The 25,150-nt window shown below is 57.9% G+C and overlaps 2 protein-coding genes across 2 annotated transcripts; both read left to right on the forward strand.

The window, feature by feature from the left end:
• The first annotated feature begins 92 nt into the window (after positions 1-92).
• Positions 93-15,395, forward strand: DRC11L (dynein regulatory complex subunit 11 like). Its single transcript, XM_027102746.1, is given in 23 exon segments — positions 93-102; positions 2,017-2,456; positions 3,401-3,520; positions 3,813-3,997; positions 6,089-6,135; positions 6,138-6,160; positions 7,537-7,863; positions 8,332-8,532; positions 8,999-9,052; positions 9,054-9,132; positions 9,860-9,931; positions 10,326-10,358; positions 10,361-10,424; positions 11,073-11,172; positions 11,254-11,312; positions 11,922-12,008; positions 12,158-12,261; positions 12,918-13,117; positions 13,564-13,582; positions 13,585-13,643; positions 13,915-14,089; positions 14,454-14,692; positions 15,262-15,395. Coding segments are annotated over 23 exon segments (2,805 nt in total). The 3' UTR covers positions 15,370-15,395.
• A 1,804-nt stretch (positions 15,396-17,199) lies between these two features.
• On the forward strand, positions 17,200-24,960 carry ASB10 (ankyrin repeat and SOCS box containing 10). The gene is made up of 6 exons (XM_027101481.1): positions 17,200-17,525; positions 18,332-18,599; positions 21,292-21,811; positions 23,909-24,022; positions 24,282-24,467; positions 24,631-24,960. The coding sequence occupies exons 1-5, from the start codon at positions 17,255-17,257 to the stop codon at positions 24,465-24,467; spliced, it is 1,359 nt and encodes a 452-aa protein (XP_026957282.1). The 5' UTR covers positions 17,200-17,254; the 3' UTR covers positions 24,631-24,960.
• Positions 24,961-25,150: the final 190 nt, after the last annotated feature.

Genomic DNA, 25,150 nt, shown 5'->3' on the forward strand with positions numbered 1-25,150 from the left:
TGGTGAGAATGTTTTTGAGACTCCTAACTTTTCTTTCCCACTTTTATTTTGAAAAATCTCAAATCCATAGAAAAAAATTGCAAAAATGTACAATGACCACATGTATGACCTGCACCTGGATTCACCACTTAACACGTGGCCACATTTGCCTTTTCCTTCTCATTCAGCCTCTGAGGCACTGGGGTGAAGGAGTGAGGTTTAGTGAACAGTCCAAAATCCCTTACGTTCCCCTTGTAATTTCAGCTTCTTGTACTGAAAACGCTCACTGTAATGATGGCTGAAGTGTGGCCCTACATACTTCACACGTGTTTCTTCCTATGTCAAGCCTACCGTGGAGATGCTGAGAGATGAGAACAAATCATCCGCACTTTGGTCCCACGGCCAGAACGGGGCAGGCTCGGGGGACGTGGCCCAGGAACCTCGGCTCTTCCCCACTCCCGCTGTGTTTCACACCTTGCCACTCAAGGTGTGATTCAGAGGCCAGCGGCATCTGTGACGCCGGGGACCTTGTTAGAAATGCAGGATCTTGGCCCCAGCTCGGAGTGCAGAATCGGACCCTGCATTTCGACAAGATCCTCGGGTAATTAATTTGCAGGTGCATTACGCCTGAGAATTCCTCTCGGGCTGCTCTTTGCTGCTGCCTCTCTCCTCCCACTGTCCTTTGCCCCATGCCTTATATATAAGTGACATATGACTTATGACTTATTCATAAGTCCCTACTGGACACTGAGCTAAAAGATCACCCCAGCTGACCAGGGCCAGGCTGCTGCTGTGTTTCGTGTTTTCCAAAGAGCCTTCTCATGAGCCTGGAGCAGTGATGGGGAAACCCACAGAGGGCTCAAAATGAGCCCCAAACACCACTGAGTCCCACCCACTACTCCCAATGTCATTCTTTACGAGGGTATAGCTTACTCGAACCAAGTGAACTACCGTCAGAGCCCAGGGAAACAAGCGTGCTTGTGCTCTCACTTTAAGGGGGAAGAGTGGGGAATTCCCTGGCGGTCCAGTGGTTAGGACTCAGCACTTTCACGGCGGCCGTGTGCCTGGTACAGTAACATACGAGAGAGAGTAAGGAATACAGGGTCTCCAGCTGAGAGGTACAGTTGGAGTAACGCCTTTAGGACTGCTATCCACCTAGAGCCTCCCAGTTTACAGGGTGACCTCAAATGAAGCCCATTCTTTCATTTGCTGCTCACGAGGGAGGTAGCCACAGCTGACCCACACTCTGCCCTGGTCAAGGCTTGCTAACAGGGAGCCGGTGTCCCCAAGCATGCTGCTCCATGACATCCTCTAAGTGTCCCCTGGTCTTGTACCTGCAGCCCCCTCCCCTCGCAACCTTAGAACTTTGGGACAATGGGACAGAACTCCTAAAACTGGGCTATTCTGGCTTTGCAGGGTAGAGTCCACAGTTACAGTCCACAGTCCACAGAACTGTGGTAGAGCCACAGTTCTTTGGATTCCAGGACCAGCTCACAAAGGGCAGTGTGAAGAGTGAGCACCACAACTGAAGGGTGAGTGAAGTGATGGGAGAACAAAGAGCAAGGTGCGTCCCTGGCTCTCAGGCTGGGGTTACTGGGTGGGGAGAAGGCCTGGTGGGGAGAGGGACCCCTGTGTGGGCCAGTCCTGGCTGGGCCCCAGACGTTCACACAGCGACCCTGCCCTCCCCTGCCTGTGGTCAGGCTTCCCTTGGACTATTAATTCCAGAACCAGGGCTCTGCTCTGGGGAAGGGACCCTGCTCTACACTCATCCCTCACCCCCCCTTCCCACCCACCACCCTAGACCGTTGCAGCATCCCTGGGCTGCACCTTCACGTGGAGGGCACCAGCTGCAGACTCCGACGGGCCACTTCCTTAGCAGGAGCCCTAAGGGCCGTGCCCATTCTCCATCCTCCTGGCTTATCCCCAGGGACCCCAGTCCCTCACTTTCTCTAAGCCTCAGGGGGTGCTCACTGTAACTACCCTCTCACTCCCCCTGAGGGCCCCTCACTTCACTGAACTCCACCTCGGGACTGTGAGTAACCTTAACGTCACACCTTCTGGAACCTCGACTTCACAGTCCTCAAAAGCCTCTGTGGAGCCCACCTCCCCTACCAGCCGGCGCCCCTCCTCTGGGGCTCAGAGCATCCCTTGCTGGCTACCCCCTCTCCAGAGCTTACCAGCGCCTCTGGGACTCCTCCCACCTCATCTTGCAAGAGCTGTTGGGCCAAAAGCAGCCCCTGCTGGAACCCATGCCCCACCGGGAGCGGCAGTCCTTCCAGTACAGGCTCTCCTCGCTCTACCTGTACTACCTGGGGCTGCTGCGCTGGTTCAACACCCTCTATGACCAGATGGTGCAGCGACGGCTGCTGGACGGCATGGCGGGCCGCGTGCTGGAGCTCAAAGACGATCTGGTTCGCGTGGACCTGTGCGAGACCCACTGCCTGGACCAAGCGCTGCAGGACTTAAAGCTCACCCCGGTGGGCCGGCTGCGGCGAGAACCATGCCCGCGCCAGCTGGGGGCGGGGACATGGGGGGAGGGCTAGCCTGGACCTCCCACTCCTTGTGGAAGCGAGCCACATCCCAGCCAGCTGGGGGTGGCGGTGACCTGGACCTCCTGCAGGTACCCCTGGCATTGGGACATCTGCAAGGGAAGGAGGACAGGGCAGATCAGAGGATGGGGTTTGGGAAGTGCATGTAGGTAGTTGGGGGGTAGCCGGAGGGTCAGGCTGGAGGCTCTGCCTGGCCGGGAGGACCCATGAACTCAACTGCAGGGGATTGGTGAAGAGAGTCCCCCAGAGGCTTGTTCCTCAAAGCGTGGTCGGTGGGCCAGCAGCACCAGCATCGCCTAGGAGCTTGTTAGAAATGCAGAACCTCTGGCTGCACCCCGAACCCACTACAGTATTCTGCACCTGCGTTTTCACAAGACCCTCAGGCGATGTGTGTGCACCAGCAAGTTCCAGAGCACAGAGCTTCTGCACCGGCCTCCAGTCCGCCCCAAGGTCATGGTTCACTGGTCCATGTCCAAGGCAGTCTCCAAGTTTCCCCAACTAGCTGCATCAGACTCAGCTGTGGACTTGAAAGAACAAACATTCTCCAGGCCCTGCCATTCTGCTGTGGTCAAGGCCTAGGAGCCTGCATTTTAAGAGATTCCCAGTTGATTCAGATGCACAGCCAGGATTGGGACCATTGCCCATTACCTACCACGATCCTACAGAATTCAACTCTGGCCACATGGTGGGGGTGAGGGAAGAGAGGGATTCCTCTTGGGGGGACCTGCCCGTAGCCTGGACTTTTCCCACCCCAGAGCTCTAGGATGGAAGAAAAGAGCCCCAGTGTCTGTGTGTACAGCTGAAAATGGTAAGGGATTGGCCAGATGGTCTGAATTTTTATTCTCATCTCCCTCTCCCCTGTTGCCCCAAAGGCAGACCTGGAGGTTCCAATTCCCAAATACTTCCAGCTGGAGCGGTCCAGCGTCCTGAGGGAGCGAGAGCATATGCTGGCAGAGCTCCTGTCCAGACGAGAGCCAGTGTTCGCCGAGGAGGTAAGTCAGGGAGACGCCCTCAGGAACAGAGCTGCCACCCTTCAGGACACAGAGGCCCTGCCCTGCACTTTGCCCACCTCTGGGTGCTCTCTGGGTAATCCCTGGCCTCCTCATGGCTGCTCTTATGCTCCTTGTAACCTTCCAACACCAAGGTAGAGGGACAGGACTTGTGCACCTAGATGCTCTGGGAAAACCTTACCCCTGGGATGTCTTTTGGGGGCTGGTCTCCCAGCTGCCCGCCTGGATGCAAGCCCTCCCTCATTTCCTCCTCCTTTGCCCCTGCTCTGGCCAGAGCTTTCCAATATTACCCCAGAAGGAGGCCATAATCCTACTGCAAAGGGCCGAGCGGGCCAGGCAAGGCAGGCTTCGAGCCACCTTCATGTGAGAGATTCGGAAAAAGGAGGAGGGAGATTGAAAGATTCGGGAGGAAGGGCAGCCCAGGTTCAGTCAGGACGAAGCAGCGATCATCATACAGAAGGTAACCCCCCACCGCCCTCACCCCCACCCTCCCCACACCCAGGAGGAAGGTCAGGGTAGAGTCGCCTCCTCCAGGAAGCCTGCCTGGCTCAGCAATTGATGACAGAAATGTAGGTGCTTGGACTCTGTTGCCCCATGACTAGATATTAAGCTAGAGACCTTCATCAGTCAATAAACATGTCTATTATTTGTTTATTATTTATTCTACATCTTATCCCCAAAAGGACTTAAAGTGGAATACCATAAAAGCCCCCAAAACAGAAAGACCATTAAAATTAGGGGAGAAAGGGAATTCCCTGGCAGTCCGGGGGTTAGGACTCCATGCTCTCACTGCCAAAGGCCCAGGCTCGATCCCTGGTCAGGGAACTAAAATTCCACAAGCTGCACCGCAGCCCCAAAAATTAAAAAATAATAATAATACAAAAATAAAAATAAAAAAATTAGGGGAGAAAGATCCATAATCCAGCAGCAGAACAGAGTAGATGATCATTCCAAAAACTTTTACGACTGTTAAAAATGAGTCCCTAACATGTATCCTGAGCCTGCTGAGGCAAAAGGAAACATGATGAACGAAATCGAGAACGGATGAGGTCCCGGTGCCTTTGGGGTCTGTGCCACCTGGGGTCACCCTTTACGTTAATCACACCCCATCCCACCTGACTACAGAAAACCCAGCTCTGTCTCTAGATTTCTCCGTGCCTTCTTACTGTCCTGGCGGGCGTGACTCTCCTGTGTCACCTGGCAGCCCTGCTGTCTGCCCTGGCGCGGGGGCATGGCCCCTCTAGCATCCCCCCAAGGGTGCTGTTAAGCCGGCTCACTCTGGGCCGTAGTGGTTACCAGCTTGACGAGATTGGAGGCTGCCTAGAAAACTCCAGGGCAGAAAGGGCCCAGGACTGCTGACCTAGGGCTGCTGGATCTTTCTCTCTTAAATCGATCTCCTCTCCCATCTTCTCTCTCAAGTCCCAGTGCCTCAGAAGTGTCTGTTTCCTAGTCCAATACAGGAAACTTAGAACTCTTTCCCCCCCAAATGCAAAAGCAAACCAATCAACTAACAAGCAACAGCCCTGAGAACAGACATCCTCTCCAAATGAGGTCGATTTTTAGGTTATAAATCAGTATGCAGAGAACCCCAGCCTGAGTTCCCTGCATCTGGGTGACTGTACCCAGGTCCGGCTGCCCCACGGATGAGCAGGGGGTCCTCGCCCTCAGGAAGCGTGGAAGCAAGCCTTTGGAGAAGGAAGGTCAGCCCCAAAGCTAGAGCTTCCCTTCCCCCTGAGAGCCAAAGCAAGTCTCTTGTCCCTTTTGTCAGACATCAAGGGTGTGGAAACACTGCGTTCCAGGCCCCGGGTTCCCCACTACACTCATCAGAGGCCCTTAGTTATCAGGGGCCTTTCCCGTGCTAGTCACAGGAACAGGAGGACGAAGTGGGACGGGGGCCTGGACGCAGAGCCTGCTCACCGAGGCGCTGTCTCAGTGACACTACCAGGGCGACGCCATGGCCCCCTCTGCCCAGCACCCACCCTTCACCCCATGGCACTGGGGTGTCCACGGGTCCGAGAGTGGCCGGCAGCCTGGGAGAGAAGCATTGGGTGAGGGGTCAGGAAACCTGGCCCTGGTCTCGGCTCTGCACCGAACAGCCCTTGGACTTGGGAGAGGCCATGTCCCGGCTCTGGCCTCAGTTTCCTTGTGTCCAAGATGTAGGGGAGCTGCACAGTTCCTACAGCGCCCACGTCTATGTGCCTGGGTGGAATCAAGCATTTCTTCCAAATGCTGGGGGGATTCTGAGAAGTGAGATCAGGGAGGGCTTCTCGGCGAAGGTGGTACTTGAACTCTGATTTGTGCTTCAAAAGATACAGCAGGTTAGAAGGTGGAGATGAGAAGGAGGGGATTCCGGGGCATGGGGTGCTGAGGAGACACAGCCTTGGAGCTGGACACCTTGGGTGCAGACGGGCCCCACCCCGCTCTGGGCTATCCCTGCTCAGGGGGGCAGTTGCCAGTGAGCTGTCCTCTGGAGGTGCCCTCCCCAGAGCTCTGCCCCTCACGTCTCAGCAGAAATGCAGTATGGGCAGTGTCTGGGCGCATGTATCCCTGGGTGTGGAAAGATTACCAGCAGAGGAAACGCACTCAGCAGGACCGGCGGACGAGATGGAGTTCATCGGCATGGTGAGTGCCCCCCTCCCCGGCCCTGTACAGCCCCTCCCTGCCCACACCCCCGTCCACTCAGGACTGGGGTGGGCATGAGCAGAGGGGGGCCAGGCTGGGGCCAGTGTCCCTGGTTGAGGGATCCTTCAGGGTTTGGTTGAGGGAGAACCACGAAGCCACTGCCAGGGCACATCCCTTTCCGCCCCTCCCTCTCTGGAGCCCTTTGGAAGGAACTCACACGTGGGGCGGCGTGAGGGATAGTAGCCCCGAACATCTGGACCCCTGCTCCATGCCCCCAGCTGGCAGGAGAGGCTGCAGTGAGTGGGTCCCGCAGAGGGAGGCGGCCGCAAAGCCAGTGGGAGCTCCGCCAAGGCTCTTGCAGCCTCTGGGAGAAGCACGGGAGGCTCAGTTGGGATGAGGACACACCCCTTTCACACCAGAGTGGGCCACTTGCTCTGGGGGCCCCAGACTTGCTTCTCCTCTGCTCTGCAGGCAGGATGGCTAAGTCTGAACAAGGTGCCGGGGAGTGTGGGCGGCAGGGGTGCGCGTGTCCAGGCAGGGTGGGCAGACCCCGCTCCCTGAACCTCGTCTGTCCTCTGCTCTGTGATGGTCTGCCCCCAGCTAATCTCTGCTGACTTAGGAGAGCAAGGCCATGGTAGAGGTGAGAGGCCTGATCCCTGAGAGGGGGCTTGGCCATGGGCAGAGCCTGCAGAAGCCCAGCGGATAAAGGCTGATGGGGAGGGCCATGGGCTGGGGGGGCAGAGGAATCGGAGACAAGGGCTGGGATGGCTGCTCCAAGGAGGGCGGACGGCGGCTTAGAAGGAGGGAGGGGCCCGGGTGGCAGCTGCGTGGGAGTGGAGGTCCGAGCTCACTGGGGGGCCGGAGAGCTAGACCCCCAGGAGGCCAGAGCAGGCCGAGGGAGGCCGGGCTTGGGCCTTGGCGGGGCAAGGGCAGGGGGCCACGGCACGGCGGTGGGTGAGGAATGAGCCCGGCCGCCCGGGCCCATCAACATGTGAGCTCAGCGTTTTCAGTAATTGTCTCTGCGCAGAGAGATATTTAAAATACATTTGGGAGCCAATGAGGCGGGAAAGTGGCTGCGAGAGCGGCTGCCGGGCGGGGGGAGGGGGTGCAGGGTGGGGGGCCGGAGGTTCACAGGGGAGGGTGTGCTGGGGGGAGCGGGCAGCGGGGCCGGCCCGGATGCATCTAGCAAACTCATTATCAGAGTAATTTACGCAGACGAGTTTCAGGCTCCAAACACAATTTCTCCTGCTGCAGGCATGCCCGCTGTTCCGTGTGGGTGTGTACGCGAGGCCTCGCCTGTGCGGGGCTGTGTGCCGGGGGCCGGGCCTCCCCACTCCCACCCCTGAGCCCCTCTGTCTCCCCGTGCACGTCCCCAGCTCCCCTCGTCCAGCCAGGCGGAGCAGTCGGACGTCATGTCCCAGGCCAGCCTCAGGGGGGATGTCCGGAGACTCCTCCAGACGGAGAAGGAGTTCCAGTCAGCCGTGGTGAAGACCCACGATGCCCTCAGGGAGACGGAGGGGCCCGACATGAAAGAGAAAATGAAGGGGCAAATCCGAGTGCCATCAGCCTCAGCTGACCCAACCCTGAGCCCTTCTTTCCCTCCTCATCCCAGTGTTGAACCCCACTTCTGTTTTGTCCTTTGGTCCAGATTGGATTCTCTTCACCATCCCCCGCCACGCCCCGACACGCTGCTGACACACTTGGTTTAAACCTGGGGCCCCCAGCCTACAGGAACAGCACCACACGTGACTTCCCATTCCCCAGATGGCAGAGAAAATGCCAGAATAAGATGGGAAAAGCATCCAGGGACGCCCCCTGACTAGTCTCCCCTCTATTCTGTAACTATCCACTCCTTCCCTCTCTCCCTCTATCTCCCTGGTCCTTCATCTTTCTCCATCCTTCCCTCTATCCATCTATCCATTCATCCACCCACCCTTTCTGCCACCCGTCTATCTAACCATTCATCAATCCATTTATCCTTCTGTTCCTCCACCCATCCGTCCACCCATCCATCCATCTGTCCATCCATCCATCCATCCGTCCACCCATCCATCCATCCATCCATCCATCCACCCATCCATCCATCCACCCATCATCCGTCCACCCATCCATCCACCCATCCGTCCACCCATCCATCCATCTGTCCATCCACCCATCCATCCACCCATCCGTCCATCCATCCATCCATCCATCCATCCATCCATCCATCCATCCATCCACCCATCCACCCATCCATCCATCCACCCATCCATCCATCTGTCTCTCCAACCATGTTACGTTCATTCAGTGCCTTTACTGGCCGATTCCCTGATTATCCAGGTGAGTCTTTAGGTGGATCCTACCTGATCTTTGCAGACAAGACTCCAGAACAGGTACCGTGGAGCTGGGGATAGAAGACTTTCTATGGTAGGTGGAATCTGAGGTTACAGAGAGTTCTGGGCGTAAGCTGAGGGTGGCAGGGGGTGAGGCCACCCTCAGTAGAGGCAGACGTGGTGGAGGAGATGTACGTAGCCAGTGTGATTGCATGGGGAGGAGGGGATACCCAGAAGAAGCTGGAGAAGGCTTCTTAGCCAGCGAGAGGAAACATGTCTGGTGAGAGCACCGTGGCTCCAGGCCCCTGTGGGCTGGGAGAGCAGCAGCTCTGAGCAGAGCACTCCCTCAGTTGCACCCCTTTCTTCCTGGACCCCAGTCAAGTGTCTGGACTCTCAGTGCCTGGATCCCACCAGTGACGCTGGGCCTTTGGAGTCCTGGGTCCACCCCTAGCTCAGGCCCTTGGTTCTCTTGCTCCTATCAAATCCCTGTCGTCTTCTCTGAAACATCTTCCCTTGTTTGTCACAGTTGAAAATGGAACTGGAGGTGCAGGTCCAGGAGAGCAAAAAAAAAGGACAAAAAGAAAAGTAAGGGAAAAGAAAAGGAGAAAAAAGAGAAAAAGAAGAAGAAAAGGAAGGGAGAAATGACCAGGAAGGGGTAAGGCACTGCCTGGACTCATGGACCAGGTGGGCAGGGACAGAAGCTCAGAGAATTCCCAGGGGAAGGCTGGTCCTGGGAGAATCAGGGCCAGAGTTTGTGATGCGTAGAGGTGAGGGGGTCAAAGCCGAAGGATGGGGGACTTCCCTGGCAGTCCAGTGGTTAAGACTTCACCTTCCAATTCAGGGGGTGTGGGGTTGATCCCTGGTCAGGGAGCTAAGATCCCACATGCCTCGGGGCCAAAAAACCCAAAACATAAAACAGAAGCAATATTGTACAAACCCAATAAAGACTTTACAGATGGTCCACATCGAAAGAAATCTTTAGGGCTTCCCTGGTGGCACAGTGGTTCAGAATCTGCCTGCTGATGCAGGGGACACGGGTTCGAGCCCTGGTCTGGGAAGATCCCACATGCGGCGGAGCAACTAAGCCCGTGCGCCACAACTACTGAGCCTGCGCTCTAGAGCTCGCGAGCCACAGCTACTGAGCCCATGAGCCGCATCTCCTGAAGCCCACGTGCTCTAGAGCCTGTGCTCCACAATGAGAGAAGCCACCGCAATGAGAAGCCCGCGCACCGCAAACGAAGAGTAGCCCCCGCTCGCCGCAACTAGAGAAAGCCCGCGTGGCAATGAAGACCCAACACAGCCAAAAATCATAAACAAAAATAAATAAATTTTTGAAAAAAAGAAATCTTAAAAAAAAAAAGCCGAAGGATGTTTCTGTTCTAGGAAGCAGATACGATGCTGAGAGTACTGCCCTCCAAACCCATCCCTGTGATTAATGCCGGACACGAGGAGTACACAGGTGAGAGAGGAGGGACTGGGGAAGAGTGACCAGGCCTGTGGGGTCTTGGGGTGACCTTGGTCCTGGGGACAGTGGACCTGTGCCATGTATCATGAGGTGGCAGTGTCAGAGTGTGGGTGTGGAGGCCAAGGGGAGAAGGCTAAAGGGGAGAGGGGTGTGAGGTGTGATTCCCTGGGTTGGGGGCATTATGCGTTTGGGTCTGAATCCTGCGGCCACAGGCCTTGGGATCAGGCCTTGGTCCGTGGTCTGGGTGGAAGCGTCAGGCAGCTCGGTGAGGAGAGGTGGACCAGCGCGTGTGTACGCACGTGTGAGATTATTTGTGCATGTGGGTGTGAGTGCGTGTGTGCACCTGGAACCCTGACACTGCGTTGCACTCCAACCTCTCCACGGTCAGATCTGTGGAAGAACCGATTTGATAGCCTACATCCCAGAGTTTTGACTCTGAGATCCTCCAGGTAGAGAAGAGGAAGGAAGTGGAGCAAGAGACCAGCCTCCCGCCCGCCACCCGCTGCAGCACGCTCTACGCACTGCCTGCCCCGCGCAGTCCGGGCTCCGTCTGGTCCATCTCGGTCCTCATCCTCCTCTGCCTCTCCTTGGTCACCCTTTTTCCCTGGGGTGTGGATGGAACCCTGACGTGAGGGAATGGCAGTGGCTCTGAGCCCGGGGTCACACCCTCCACCCTCCTGACTGACACTTTGAGGGCTCCCTGAGGCGTGCCAGCCCTGTGCCGCGCACTCTGGAAGCATCCACTCACACAATCTTTCCAACAAAGCGTGAGGCAGGCCCCGTGATTTTCCTGACATTATATATGAGAAAGCTGAGGCTGAGAGGTCATGAAATTGCTCAAGGTCACACAGACTTTAAAGAGTGGATCTGGGGCTGGAACTGAAAGCTGACCGACTCCATCTTGGGGGCTCCTCCCCACACTGATGCCAGCTGAGAGCAAGGCTCAGGCGTGAGGTGTGAATCAGAGTTGGGGTGCAGGGGCTGAGGGTTCCAAAAGAACGACCCCCCTGCCCTGCTGCCTTCACTGGGCTTGTCTGGCTCTTCCCTGAGGTGCCCCTCCACCCCGACTCAGTCCTCACCCTCCTACCTGTCCTCTCCAGCCCCTGGTCGCCCCATCACACCCCCTGCTGTCCCCCCAGGTAAATGAGCTGATGCATCAGGAGCTGAAGAGCCTGCGGCTGGCTGCGGTCAGGGAGGAGGGGAGATCTTCTAAGTCTCCGAAGGCAAGATGAGGGGCCAGGGCTGGCACAAGGAAGGGCACACGCCAGGGAGGCAAGGAACAGAAGACAACTGCCTGTGTGTTTGCTTTCAACCAGAAAAAGGTGGGCATGAAACCTGAGAAGAGGAAGAAAGAAAAAGATCTGACCCCAGACAGGTAGCAGACCCTGCGCTTCACCAGGGGCGGTGGAGCGAGCCCTGGCCCGGGACAGATCTGACTTCCGGTCCTGGTTCTGTTGCTGTGTGACCTGGGGAAAGTCACTTAACCTCTCTGATCCCCTGCCCTCATTAACCACGTACCTACCCTACCAAACTCACGGGCTAGCTGTGAGGATAAAGCAGAAGCACAAAAAAGTGCTTTGAAAGTGATGACGCAGAGCTTACCAGAGGTCGCTTTCTACTCCCTTCTCTGGTGATGCAAGCCCACTGGCGCTGGCTGCCTTCATGGCCATCCCTCCCAGGAGCATGTACATCTTCAATGTGGTTTCTAGGAAGAGGGCCATGTGTCACCCACACCGGGTTTTTAGAGAGAGGGTCTCAGAGGGCTCTGGTCCTTCTCCACCCCGTTCAACCCCCAGAGCACCCACCTGGGGCAAACTGCCTTCTGGGCCAGTGGGCCGGTGTCGGGCCTTTGGAGATGGCTGACGACAGGACTTTGGACAGGAGGGCTCCCTACCCCTCTCCTCATGCCTACAGCACCGCCCCAACCCATCTCTGTGTCCCTTTCCCTTTTCCTCGGGGCCCCCGCTGCGCCATCCTCTGCCAGGTCTGTGGACTCCCTGTTTGAAGAACTCATCATCTTTGGCCTTCTACAGAAGTGCGAGACACCGGCTTTGAAAGACTATGTTGGTGAGAGCCCTCCGCAGCGCCTGCTCCCGAGGTTAAGGAATGGTGCCCCTGGCCATGGCCTTCCCCGCAGCCGACTGCCACCTCCCCAGGGACCCTTCTCCTCGCGTGCCCTGCCCCAGTGGGTGCCACTCACCAGCGGGCCACCTGTCCCACCTGCCTCTGTCTTGGATCGACTCTGAATTTGGCAAACAAGCTGCCTATGCCTTCCCTGTTTGACATACGACAGAACGTGGCCTTGTATGGGGTTCTGCGGCTTGGTGAAAGGCAAGAGCCAGTGCCGGGCAGGTGGCTCTCGGGGAGGCTGGGTGCAGGGTAGGGTGGCCGAGGCAGGCGTGTCCAGCCTGGGCTTCCTAATCCCAGTGCCATGAACTCATGTCGGACTCACCCCCCTTCCCCGGGCTCTGCTGGAGGTCACACCCCGACTGGGCTGTCCTGGAAGTCATGTGGGCCCTCGACCTGCTGAGGGGCCACATTTCCAGCCCCTCGCTCAATCCCAAGTGACGTCCCATAGTCTGTCCCATTCCCCGAAGACCAGCCCCCCACCCCCTAGAAACACCAGAGACCGGATCTTTCTGAAGTGGTTTGTCACGTGCCCTTTAATTCCATCCCTTCAAAATCCAGGAGTGAAAACAGATGGTATAGGAAGCAGAAGGGCCATTGGGAGGAGGTGGAGGGCTTTCTCCTGACACCGCGTGGAGCTCTTTGGAATCATGGTTGCTACACCGTTGGACTTCCTCTAGGGCGCCTCCCACAGAGGGCATGCCTGGGGCGTTGCCCAGACCCTAGGCGAAAGCAGTGCCACCAGGACCCGAACCTCGTCCTGCCCAGCCTGGGGCCTTTGGCCTCACCTGACACAACGTCTCCACCCCTGACCCCCTGCCGGCCCCCTGCCGGCCCCTGTTTCCTCTCTCAGGCTCCCCAGACATACACTCCATGGCCCCCCTCATCTGCTCCGTCCTCCTGGTGGGCCCCTCGGGCATGGGGAAGAAGACGCTGGTCAAGGCCGTGTGCACGGAAACCAGTGCCAACCTTTTCGACCTGTCACCTGGCAACCTGCAGGGCAAATGTCCCGGCAAGACCTGGGTGCAGACGTGGGTGCATATCGTCTTTAAGGTCTGGGTCCCCGACGGCATTTCTACTTCTCAGACTGTGACAACAGAGCAGGGTGGGCTCAGGAGGTCACCCAGCTGCCCGGTTGGTGTAGTTTCAGGAGCTGGTGAGGTCTCCCTACCAATCCCTGCTGGAGGCTCGTGGATTCCTGAAGCCCCAGGGATGGGGGAGGTGAGGGGAAGTGGGGAGAAGAGTAGTTTCTTCTCATGGCAGAGATGAGGCTGCACACGTAGCCCCCCGAGCCCGGCGAGGGCAGGGACTCTGTTGTGATGATATGATGGGTATACAAGGGGCTGAGAGGTGGGGTTCGCAGGATGTGGGAAGCGAGGCTGGAGCTCTGAGGTCCGCCATTGCCCGAGGCTGGCCCTGACCCTGGGTTGGACCAGATGGGGAGGTGACCCTTCCCCAGGGACAGCTAATGTCAGTTTTCTATTCTCTGACCTGTCCAGTTGGCTCGGTACCTACAGCCCTCTGGATTGGGAATGCGGAGAAGAATTTCTATAAGCGAGTCCCAAAAAAAGACAAGGAGGTGAGTGAGGGAGTCTGGGCAGAGCCCGTGGGCAGGACAGGCGAGCATGGGCTTGTTCATGTCACTCCAAACCTCGCCCGCTGTGAGGCCTTGGACAAGTCCCCTGTCCTCCTCCTGCCTTGTTTCTTTATCCTTAAAGCAGGACTGACAGCCCCTCCCGTCTGCCCCCCCAGGGTCCATATGAGGCGGAGCATGGGCACATGCCCTGTGAATTAGAAGCCCCTATAATGTCACTGTGTCCCCACCCACCTCCCCTCCTTCCCCAGAGCAGATGGACCCCAAGCGAATAAAGAAGGACCTCACCAAGGCCCTGCGACTGCTGAATCCTGGAGACCGCGCGAAGCTGATCGGGACCACTGACCGGCCGCAGGCGCCTGAGATGAAGGGGCTGTGCCGCACCTACGAGCGGATCCTCCTGCCGCGGCCCGATTACGCTTCTCGCTGTGGTGAGGCCCTGGGACTTGGGGACAGAAGAGAAGGGGTCGAGGGGCCGCCCCTGCCGAAGCTCCCCGCTTCTTCCCATCCCCACTGCTCTGAGGCCTCACCTCCACAGCCAGGTGTTCTGGAAGTGTCACTGGATAAGCGGCCCAGCGGTCTGGGTCCTGGCCTGGTTCTGTAGACACAGGCAGGCCGCTTTAGTCTTTGGAGTCTCACTTTCCCAGGTTAAGAGGGGAGGCTGACCCTTACCTTCCTGGGAGGAGAGGTGCGGTTGCACGTAGGGCCGCCCTCCAGAAGCACAAACTCTTTCCAGATACAGACAGAAGCGCCCACTGCCTCTCCCTGCCCCGTGTCCTCCCCCCACGCCCACAGTGCTCTGGAAGCATATGACAGAGGTCCAGGGGGTCCAGGTGACCCAGAGCCTGGACATCAGTGCCCTGGCCAAGGTGGCCGATGGCTACACACCTGGCTGCGTGTTCCAAGCCATCCAAGCAGTGCTGACGGAACGGCGGCTCCTGCAATTGTCCAAGAGGCCCCTGGTGGCCTCAGAGATCCTGCGGCACCTGGCGAAGCTGGACCCGGTGTACAGGGAGGAGGAGGAGTCCCTGGAGGCGGGGCTTTGGGTGGGGATGGGGTGGGGGGAGGGGTAGGCGGGGAGGAGGGCTGAGGGCCAGCACCAGTTAGGGAGTCGGTCCTCTGAAGCCCCAGGCTCACAGCCCACTTTGGAGCCCCCCCTCTGCTCCCCGTGGAGCTCAGCTGGGAAGGGAAGAAGAATCAGGAGAAGGACAGGTGGGCAGGGCTGTCTCACCTGGTTTCCTCGACTTGGGGGGAGGGGGGAGTCCGAGAGCGGCACCTGCGTATTGGGAGCCCTTGGTTGGTTCCTGCACCAGCAGCTACTCACGTCCCCACCTCTGAATCCCTTCCCACCCCCAGGGATGGCCGTGGAAGCACAGGAGAGAGGGCTGCAGGGCAGGGGAGGGGGGCTCGCCCCTGACAGTGGCTGGCACGCTGGCCTAGAGTATTTGGTGAAGAGCAAGGGGAACCACGACTCTAGCAGGATGCAAGGACCCCAGAGGAGAGCTGAGGACACAGACCCGTCTAAAGGGAAGGGCAGGGCCAGGGAGCAGAGCCGAGGGTCAGAGCCAGTGCACCTACCGTTCCTCCTCTGCCTCCAAACCAGGACTGGTACTTCAAGACCCCGCTGGGCGAGAAGAGGATGAAACTCATCAAGGACCAAGACGCCGCCGAGGAAGCCAAGCTGGCAAAGGAGGAGAAGAAAAGGAAGTGATGCTGAGGCCGGAGTGCCTGAGATTAGCGATGGGACGGTGGGGGGGGGGACCCCACAGGCGAAGGGGCCAGGGGCAGAGGGATAAATGGCCAGACGGCGCGGGCACCTGCTCTCTTTGCCCATCTCCATGCTTCCCGTCCCTGGCTCTGTGCCCCTGCCCGCGCCCAACCTCTCCCGACCTCCCATGCAGACCCCACCTGGGTCTTCACCTCCTGTCATTCTCCTGTCCTGTCTCCCCAGCTCTCTTCCTCCTCGAGGTATTTCAGGGAGAAAAACAAGAAAAGAAAGACAAAGGGAAAGAGGAGAGAGGGGAGAGAGAAGGTCTGTAGTAAGTATGGAAAAAGAAAAAAGCCAGAGTCTGGGCGCCAGTGGACCCTGGTTCTAGCCCCACTTGGCACGAACCTCCTGTGGTCTTGCACGGTACTTTCCTGTCTCTGGGCCTCAGTTTCCCTGCCTGCGGAGTGAGGAGACGTTGGATCCGCTAACCTACAAGGTCCCTTCTACTCTAGGGTTTGGTTATTTCTACAAGAGTGTCTGGGAAGTCGGGGAGGTGAGGGCTCTAGGGCAGCAGTTGGGTGGGGTGAAGTGGGGAGAGAAGGTTCTAGGGAAAAAGGCTGTAGGGAAAGGCAGGCGTTTGTGGCCACAGCAAGGGCTGCGGGTAGATCCAGTGCCTTCTATGCGAATGCTCCACCGCTTTCCTCTGGACACCACCCCTCCCCCCCCCACCTGCCCAAGCTCTGCACTGCTTGCTCTGACCCACGGGGGGCTTGCAGGGGTCACAGCCTCCTGCCCCTGGTGGAAGTCCACCCGCGAGCTCCCCTTGTTGTGGGAGCTGGAGTCGGGGAACTCGGGGAGCAGGGGACAACCATGCCACCGAGGGCTGGGAGCCCCAGAGTTCTCTCCGAAGAAGCCTGGTAAGGAATGTGTGAATAGAGGTCAAAGCGTGTTCTACGTGTCATGAGAGCCAGGTGAGGGGAGACAGCTGGGTTGGTGCAAGGAGGCCCTGTGCTGGGCAGTGGTCCCCAGGGGCTGGGTTTTGAATGTCCTTTCTCCCCTTTCCCCTTTTCACCTCCCCAGGTGGGAGTAGTCTCATCATCCACCCTCAGGTGCCCGAATGGGCAGAGCCACTTCCTCCTCACTCTCCAGGTAGCGATGCCACGGGAGCCCCTGGGGCCACCCAGGGAGAGGGGGGTCAGCACCGAGGTGGGCTGCCTGGAGGCCAAGCCCTCTTTCCCCTGCACAGAAGCCCGTCTTCCAGAGAACCCCTGGAGGGGATTCCTCACAGAGTAGGGTGTTCTCTGCTGTTGGTCCCTGCTGTCCCCCTCCCTTGCATTTGGAAGTGGGGAGGTGTGGGGCTAATTGGTGGCATTTGGGAAGGCAGGAGAAATTATCTGGTACCCACGCGCCCTCCCTCTGGGATCAGAGCCCCGGCCGCTGGAGGCCAGTGTGGTGAAGTACAGGATAGATGAGAACGAGGGAGAAAAGGGCAGCTTGAAAGCCCCATCCCCCATCCCCACCCCCACCCCTGCAACAAGGTGTCACACCTTGGCCGAAGCCCTCCCCGCCTCTGGGCTCCATTTTCCTTTACCTCTGAAATTGTGGATTGGACACCAGGTCTGGGTGGTCCGTTCAACCCTGCTGCATGCAGCTCAGGGTCGGAGGGCCCCACCCTAATTCCCAGCCCCAGACTGACGCCTCCTTCCCTGACGCTGACAGCTAGGATGTCCGGGCTATTCAAGGGCTATTTGTGGCGTGGCCTCTGTGTGCTCCCTGCCCCTCCCACACCGGACCTGCGCCTGGCTTGGGCCCAGCACCTGCCCACCCAGTCCGCCAGCGGCATCGCCCTGTGTCCTGCCGCTTGGGCTCTCTCTCCCTGAAACTGGCCATGCCAGGGAGAAGGAGCTCCCCTCCCCACTGGGGACACCGTCTGGGGTGCCTCCGTTCGGCCTCAGCCTGCCGGGTCTGGGGTCCCCGGTCCTGCCCAGCCCGGGAGGCCCCTCAGCGCTCGCCGCTGCTGTGCCGGGACATGGCGCTGCAGAACGCCCTGTACACGGGAGACCTGGCGCGGCTGCAGGAGCTGTTCCCCCCGCACAGCACAGCCGACTTGCTGCTGGAGAGCCGGGCGGCCGAGCCTCGCTGGATCAGCCACCAGAGGGGTGAGGGGCGGCCGGGGGACACGGGGCTGAGGGCGGGGGGCCTGGGCGGACCGCACCAGGCGCAGAGGTACCAGGTGCTTGAGGACGAAGTGTGCTCCCGGGCTGTTTCTCTCCCACCCTGAGGCTTGCCTAAACCTTGGCCCGGGAGAGAAGTCATGCGGAGCCTAGAATAGCTCCGGCTGAGCCCAGGGGCCAGGTCAGGCGAGGCTCCGCACACGGAGACACTCTCCTTGCGTCTGTTCCTGTCCCCTCCTCCTCTCCTCCTCTCTGCCTTTGGCCCCTACCTCTCCTCCCCGAGCCCCCAGCCCCCTTCCCCCACGCTCCCACGCTGCCCTCATGAGCTGGTCCCCAGAAGAGTGCAGGGAGCACGGCGAGCCCCCTGGTGACCGACATGCCCTCTGTGCCAGGCTGGTGGAGAAGCCCAGCGGAGGGTCTGCCGAGCGCCGGGAGGCAGGCCCGAGACCCATCGTCACACGCGCGGCCTCGGGACCCGCCCTGGCCTTCTGGCAGGCGGTGCTGGCCGGGGATGTGGGCTCTGTCTCCTGCATCCTCGCCGACTCCAGCACCGGCCTGGCTGCGGACTCCGTCTTTGATACCAGCGACCCAGAGCGATGGAGGGATTTCCGCTTCAACATCCGTGCTCTGAGTACGGGCCAGGGACACTGGGGGGTCTGAGCGGGAGAGGGAAGCCTGGGGAAGGAGCTCTGGGCTCCCTCTTCCTGGCCTCCGCCCACCTCCCCCGTTCGTTGCCTGGCAGCTCCTTGCCTCCCTCCAGGGTCTGAGGCCCAGGTCCCGTCTCTCCCTAGGACTCTGGTCGCTGACGTACAAAGAGGAGCTGACCACCCCACTGCACGTGGCGGCCAGCCGGGGCCACACAGAGATCCTGCAGCTGCTGCTGAGGCGGAGGGCGAGGCCAGACAGTGCCCCTGGGGGCCGCACCGCCCTGCACGAGGCCTGTGCCGCAGGCCACGCTGCCTGCGCGCATGTGCTGCTGGTGGCCGGAGCCGACCCCAACATCCCTGACCAGGATGGGAAGCGCCCCTTGCACCTCTGCGGGGCGGCCGGCAGCCTCGAGTGAGTGACCCCTCGCCTCAACCCCCATTCCACTCGTAGGGGAGGCAAAGAGACGAGCGCAGGGAGGATGAGGGAGCGCGTCGAGGGCTGGCAGGCCTGGTGAGCTGGGGCTCAGGTGGGAGTCAGGATGCGATTTCCCCCCAAGCCATCCTACCACTGGCCTGGTGAGCTTTGGAATGGCCTGTCCTTGCACCAGCTTCTGCCTCCCCAGGGCCGGAGGAGAGCTGTAGCAGGGCCCGGCTGCGTGGCTGGCACGGGGGAAGTTGTGGCTCCTTTATGGGGAAGTGGTGTAAAGTTTTCATTTTTCTGAGCTTATGTCCCAGGCACCGTGCATAGTACAGCAGTAAATAAGGCACGATTCTGCCCTCAGGGAACTGACTGTCCAGTGATCCAGATAGGCTGTCGAGGATAGCAGGCCCCCAGTTAGGGCCTGTGGTGGTCCTTGAGGGCAGGGTCTGGTTCTCAGCTTGGCAGGTCTGGCGTTTCCATATTGGCAGGCACCCTCAGATAAATGGGCTCGGGGACTGAGCCCAGCTAACCAGACTCACAAGAAACCAATGGCTATACCCAAATGTAATAATGTGTTATTTACTGTAGAGGACATTCCTTTACAGTGACCCAAATAATTGTGCCCTATGTGGAGGGGACCTTGGAGAATGAGTCCTCATAATTTTTTGATGAATCTGGAAGCCCGGAAAAGGGAGCCTTGGCAGATCTATGAACTAACTGTATGTACGACAGAGGCCTTCTCTCTACTGACGACACACCTGCCAAATTTCACATCTTGCCCCTGAATGGTGCCACAGTTTTGATCCTTGGGTCCCCCTTTCGTGGACCTTCTTCCTCCTGTTAGCCTCATCGTCCCTCAGAGGATGCTACCGACTTCCTCGTGTTATGGTTGGAGATGTGTTCTACATCAGCGTGGTCCAATACAAATACGCCATGAGCCACGTATGTAATTTAAAATTTTCTAGTAGCCCTACCAAGGCATGAAAAAGAAACAGGTGAAATTCATGTTTAAATCGTGGCGAATTACACGTCACATAAAATTTACCATCTTAACCATTACTCAGTGAACAGTTCAGTGGCACTAAGTACATTCACATTGTTGTGCGACCATCACCACCATCCAATGCCTGAACTTTTTAATCTCGCCGAACTGAAATTCTGTATCCTTTGAACAATAACTCGCCCTCCCCCTCCCCCCCAGCCCCTGGCAACTACCGTCTACTTTCTGAGCCTATGAATCAGACTGCTTTCAGCACCTCTGATAAGGGGAATCATACAGTATTTGTCCTATTGTGACTGCCTTATTCCGTTTAGCATAACGTCCTCAGGTTCATCCAGGCTGTAGCACGTAACAGAATTTCCTTCCCTTTTAAAGGCTGACTAATATTCCATGGGATAGATCACATTTTATTTATCCATTCCTCTATTGATGGACATTTAGAGTGCTCCCATGTTTTGGCTATCGTGAATAATGCTGCTATGAACATGGGTGTATAAATATCTGTGAATCAAGTGAAATTAATTTTAATAATATATTTTATTTAGCACAATGTATCCAAAATGTCATCATTGGGCTTCCCTGGTGGCGCAGCGGTTGGGAGTCCGCCTGCCGATGCAGGGGACGCGGGTTCGTGCCCCGGTCCGGGAAGATCCCACATGCCACGGAGCGGCTGGGCCCGTGAGCCATGGCCGCTGAGCCTGCGCGTCTGGAGCCTGTGCCCGCAACGGGAGAGGCCACAACAGTGAGAGGCCCGCGTACTGCAAAAACAAAAAAAAATGTCATCATTTCAACATGGAACCAATATAAAAAGAACACGTGAGACACTTCACATTCTCTTTTTGTACCGAGTCTTCAATTGGTGTGTATTTTGCACTCACAGCACGTCTCCATCAGGACTAGCCGTCCTGCAAGGGCTCGGTGGCCGCACGTAGCCGGTGGCCACTGATTGGACGATGCTGTTCTGTGCAATCCCACGTTCTTTGGCCGTGTTTCAGCCCAGGCTCCCTGAGATCACACTTTGTGACAATCATTGCTTCCTTTTTTGAATAAGCAAGTGCATTTTTAAAATTATTTTGGAGAATTTCAAACATATAGAAAGGTGGACAGGATAATATAATGAGCCCCCACGATCCACCACCATCTATGCCACCCACTGTCCCCACCCAACGAGGCCATTATGAACTCTCATGCTGACAGCTTTTCAGGCATTGTCTTATATGCCACTCACAGCAACCTCTTCGGTCTAGGTATCAGCAATTATCCCCATTCTATAGATGAGGAAAGTGTCACTCGAAGACGCTAAGTTCCCTTAGCCTTGAATTTAAGGGCACGCATCTTGGCAGGCGTACACAGTCTTCTGAGAGGACCATCCTGGAGCAGATCTGGCGGCCGATTTTGGTTTTGGTCTTTCTCCCACTGCCCCAGTTTCCATTTGTGCTCACTTCTGCGTCCCCTTCCCCCCTCCTCCTCCCGTCCCAGCACGCAGAGCCCTGGCTTGAGAGAGGGCACTAAAGATGCTGCAGGATGTTGCTGGATGCCCAGTGCCAGCCAGGATGGAAGGAGCAGACAGCACCAGGAGCCACCCAAGGGTCCCCCCAGGTTTGCTTTGCTCAGACCGGCAGGAACACAGGGGTGAAGGTCTGCACCCCGTTTTCCTCCCCTCGGCCGTCTCGCCCTTACTAGGTGTGCAGAGCTGCTCCTGAGGTTTGGAGCAAAAGTGGATGGTCGGTCCGAAGAAGAGGAGGAGACCCCTTTGCATGTGGCCGCCCGGCTGGGCCACGTGGAGCTGGCAGACCTACTTCTAAGACGGGGAGCATGTTCCAATGCCCGCGATGCTGAAGGCTGGACCCCGCTGCTGGCCGCCTGCGACGCCCGCTGCACGTCCCCCGCTGACGCCGAGGCCACCACCGCCCACTGCCTCCAGCTGTGCCGCTTGCTGCTCTCGGCCGGGGCCGACGCCGACGCTGCTGATCAGGACAGGCGGCGGCCCCTGCACCTGGCCTGTCGCCGAGGCCATGCGGACGTCGTGGAGCTGCTCCTGTCCTGCGGCGTCAGTGCCAACGCCATGGACTATGGGGGACACACGGCCCTGCACTACGCGCTGCAGGGCCCGGCTGCAGCCCTGGCCCAGGGCCCCGAGCACACGGTGCGGGCGCTGCTCAACCACGGTGCCGTCCGCGTGTGGCCTGGGGCTCTCCCCAAGGTACGGGGCTAGGGCCCGAGGGAGGGCCATGAGAGCGAGGGCACGGGGAGACCCAGACCTGTGCTCCATCTTGCTCTGGGTGCAGCTCCAAACTTGGGCACATAGGTCAGTACTTTGTCTTTCATTCATCATGTAAGCAAAGCCCAACGGGGGGCAAACAGCACACCGGCGGGAGGGGTGTATGCGTGTGTGCGTGCACACACGTATATACACTGTGTGTATGCATATAACGTGTTTGTACGTGCGTATGTGTTTGCATGTATGTGTGATGAAGGGAGACTGAGGGCACTGGGGCCAGATTATAAAGGAGCTGAAAAGACAGAAGGAGCCAGGACTGATGAGGGTGGCAGGGAGTCGTTTCTTCATCAGCGGAGAGAGCTGATGAAAGAAACATTTAGGAGGCTCCCCCTGGCAGTGGGACCCTGAACATGAGACACTCCGGGCACAGGAGACGCTTGCCCAGGGCAGAGTGATAAGCCTGGGTCATGAGGTTCAAGGCCTCCTGACCATCTGCAGATGGACATGGTCCTTGTTTCCAAGAGCTTAGCAGAACATACACCACCGAGACCAGCAGCTGCTATCCTGGCACCAAAGAAAAACACCTTTCGCTGTCAATTTCCAATCTCTGTCTTATTTTACGTTAATATCCCCCGAGGTGGGTTCAGCTTGCAGACCTGTGCTACCGAGGCACTGGCAGGGGACACTATCCATGCTGTGCCATGTCTGGAGGGGCTCTATAATATCACGGAGGATGCTGGACCTGGGGTGGGGACCCTCGTTCTCCAAGGAGCTGGGTCAGGATGGGTATAGGGCAGCAGGCGCAGGTTCCCCGCCCCGCCCCCGGGCTTGAACCATCCAGTCCCGTGGGGTCCTGGACTCTCCCTGCTGTCCCTGCCTCTCTTCTTCACTCATAAACCTAGAAGCATCTGTCTAGTTTCCTAAGCAAGACCAAATAGTTAAACAGCCCGAGAGTTCGGCAGATTGGTCTCCCCTTTGGGAAAATACAAGAAAATCAACAATTAACACTAATTAATCTCCTATTAACACCAGATAATTAGGAGACGAGCAATTCCCTGTAATCTGACAGTGGTTCTGACAGCTAATGATTTCCCCTTCGGGGAAGGGGTGGGAGAAGGAGGCAGAGCAGCAAACGGATTTCCTGGGACCCCACTGCCTGTCCCTCAAGCCGTGTTCTGTCCACACGGCCTTGGGGACAGGCTGGCACGGCAAAGTGCCCCATTCGTCCCTTCATCTGGCCTCCACGACATCCCAAGCGATCAGAAAGTCGGCATTCATCTCCCACAACCTGCAGCTGCTCCAGGCTTGGCTGGGGTGCCTGTCCTCCAGTGAGGAACCCCTCCCTGCAAGGAGGCCTCTATGGCCACACCTCCAGGCTTGCATTGCTGGAACTACAACTTGGGCAAGTTACTTAAGTTCTCTGTGCCTCAGCTTCCCATGTCTGTAAAATGGGGATAACCCTGTAGGGACGAGGATTAAGAGTCAACGCACGTGAAGTGCTAAGAAAATATCTGGCATAAATTATGCACGATAGAAATGCTAGCTGTTGTGCTCGTTTCCTGTCGTGGCCGTAACAAAGTACCACAAACTGCGTGGCTTAAAACAGTAGAAGTGTATTCCCTTTCGGCTCTGGAGGCTGGAAATTTGAAATCCAAGTTTAGGTAGGGTTGGCTCCTTCCAGAGGCTCTGAAGGAGAACCTGTCCCAGGCCTATCGCCTAATGTCGGGTGGTTTCCCACAATCCTTGGCTTGCTTGTAGATGCATCGCTCCAATCTCTGCCTGTGTCATCACATGACATTCTTCCTGTGTGTCTGTGTTCTCTCATAAAGACAGAAGTCATATTGGATTAGGACTCACCCCAATGACCTCATTTTTAACTTGATGACATCTGAAAAGACCCTATTTCTAAGTAGGTCACATTTATAGGTACTGGGATTAGGACATCAACATACCATTTGGGGGACTCAGTTCAACCCACAACAGCTGTTCCTTGGCTGGCTGGCCATCCTGCGTGGACGGACAGGGTACCAGCTGTGTGTGGTAACCCCTAGAGCACTGACGCAGCTCTGCCCCCTGCAGGTGCTGGAGCGCTGGTGCACGTCCCCGCGGACCATTGAGGTCTTGATGAACACCTACAGTATCATGCAGCTTCCCGAGGAGGCTGTGGGCCTGGTGCCTCCTGAAACTCTGCAGGTCAGATTCTAGGACCCTGAACACACACTCATTCAGCCTGCCCCAAGAGACTTCTACTGCCTAAAGGGAAGCCCTGTGGGTCCCCCCACTCCGCCCCACAGAAGTTACTCAGAAAAAGAAAACTCACATTGGGAACACGTGAAGCACTCCCTACTTCTAAGAGGCTCCTGGAGACCCACTGGCCACCAGCCTCCCCTCTCTAGGAGAAGTAGGTGCCACGTGTCCAAGACTCCTTCTGAGACCCTCGTTCTGCCCCCAGAAGTACCACCGTTTCTACTCCTCCCTCTTGGCCTTGGTGAGGCAGCCCAGATCGCTGCAGCATCTGAGCCGCTGTGCCCTCCGTGCTCACCTGGCGGCCTGCCTGCCCCATGCCCTGCCCCGCCTGCCCCTGCCAGCCCGCCTGCTCCGCTACCTGCAGCTGGATTTCGAGGATGTGCTCTACTAGGTGAGCCCTGGGCTCTGTGGACAGTCCCAGCCATTGGGGGCTGGGGTGGGGGAGTGGGGGGAATGGGTCGGAGGCAAGAGAAGAGTTGGGGGCAGGGCCCTAGACAGAACCACCCAAATTCCCAGACCACCGGACGTCTCTGAATCCACATCTCTCCTTCCAGATGTCCACTGCCTTTTGAGAGAGTCTGAAAGCAGATGCCCCATGCCCTAGGGGATGTCAGCCCACGGCTCACAGCGCCTGGAACTCAGGACTGAGTTGAACGGATTCAGGTGGAGGTGGCCCTCTCAGCAGGAGGTCCAGCTCCACAGGCAGATGTGGATGTCATCATTCCCACCAGGAGAGGCAGATGGGCCATGTGGCCAGGTGACATCTGATGGACAGAGAGCCGGGACTCATGGCAAATGATAGATACTCCTCTTGGGGTCCCCTGAGGCCCCCTCCAGCTTGTCCAAACCCTGTATGCACATTAAAGATCTCCAGGCCTCTGTTACTCGGTGCTGTCTCCAACAGCCCTTCCTCTGAGCTGGCTGGCCCACAGGGCACTCGAGATGGGCAGATTTATGGGGTCTCCCTGGATCTACCCCATGGTGCCAGCTGCATGGCATCCACTAGCTATTGAGGGACCCCAGGCAGACCTGCCCCTCTGGCCCATGCTGTGGGGGAATAGCCACCAGGTGAGA

This window comes from Aethalodelphis obliquidens, unplaced genomic scaffold, assembly GCF_003676395.1.
Source record: "Aethalodelphis obliquidens isolate GAN/ISIS:26980383/991018 unplaced genomic scaffold, ASM367639v1 scaffold5, whole genome shotgun sequence".
In the NCBI taxonomy this organism is placed as follows: domain Eukaryota; kingdom Metazoa; phylum Chordata; class Mammalia; order Artiodactyla; family Delphinidae; genus Aethalodelphis; species Aethalodelphis obliquidens.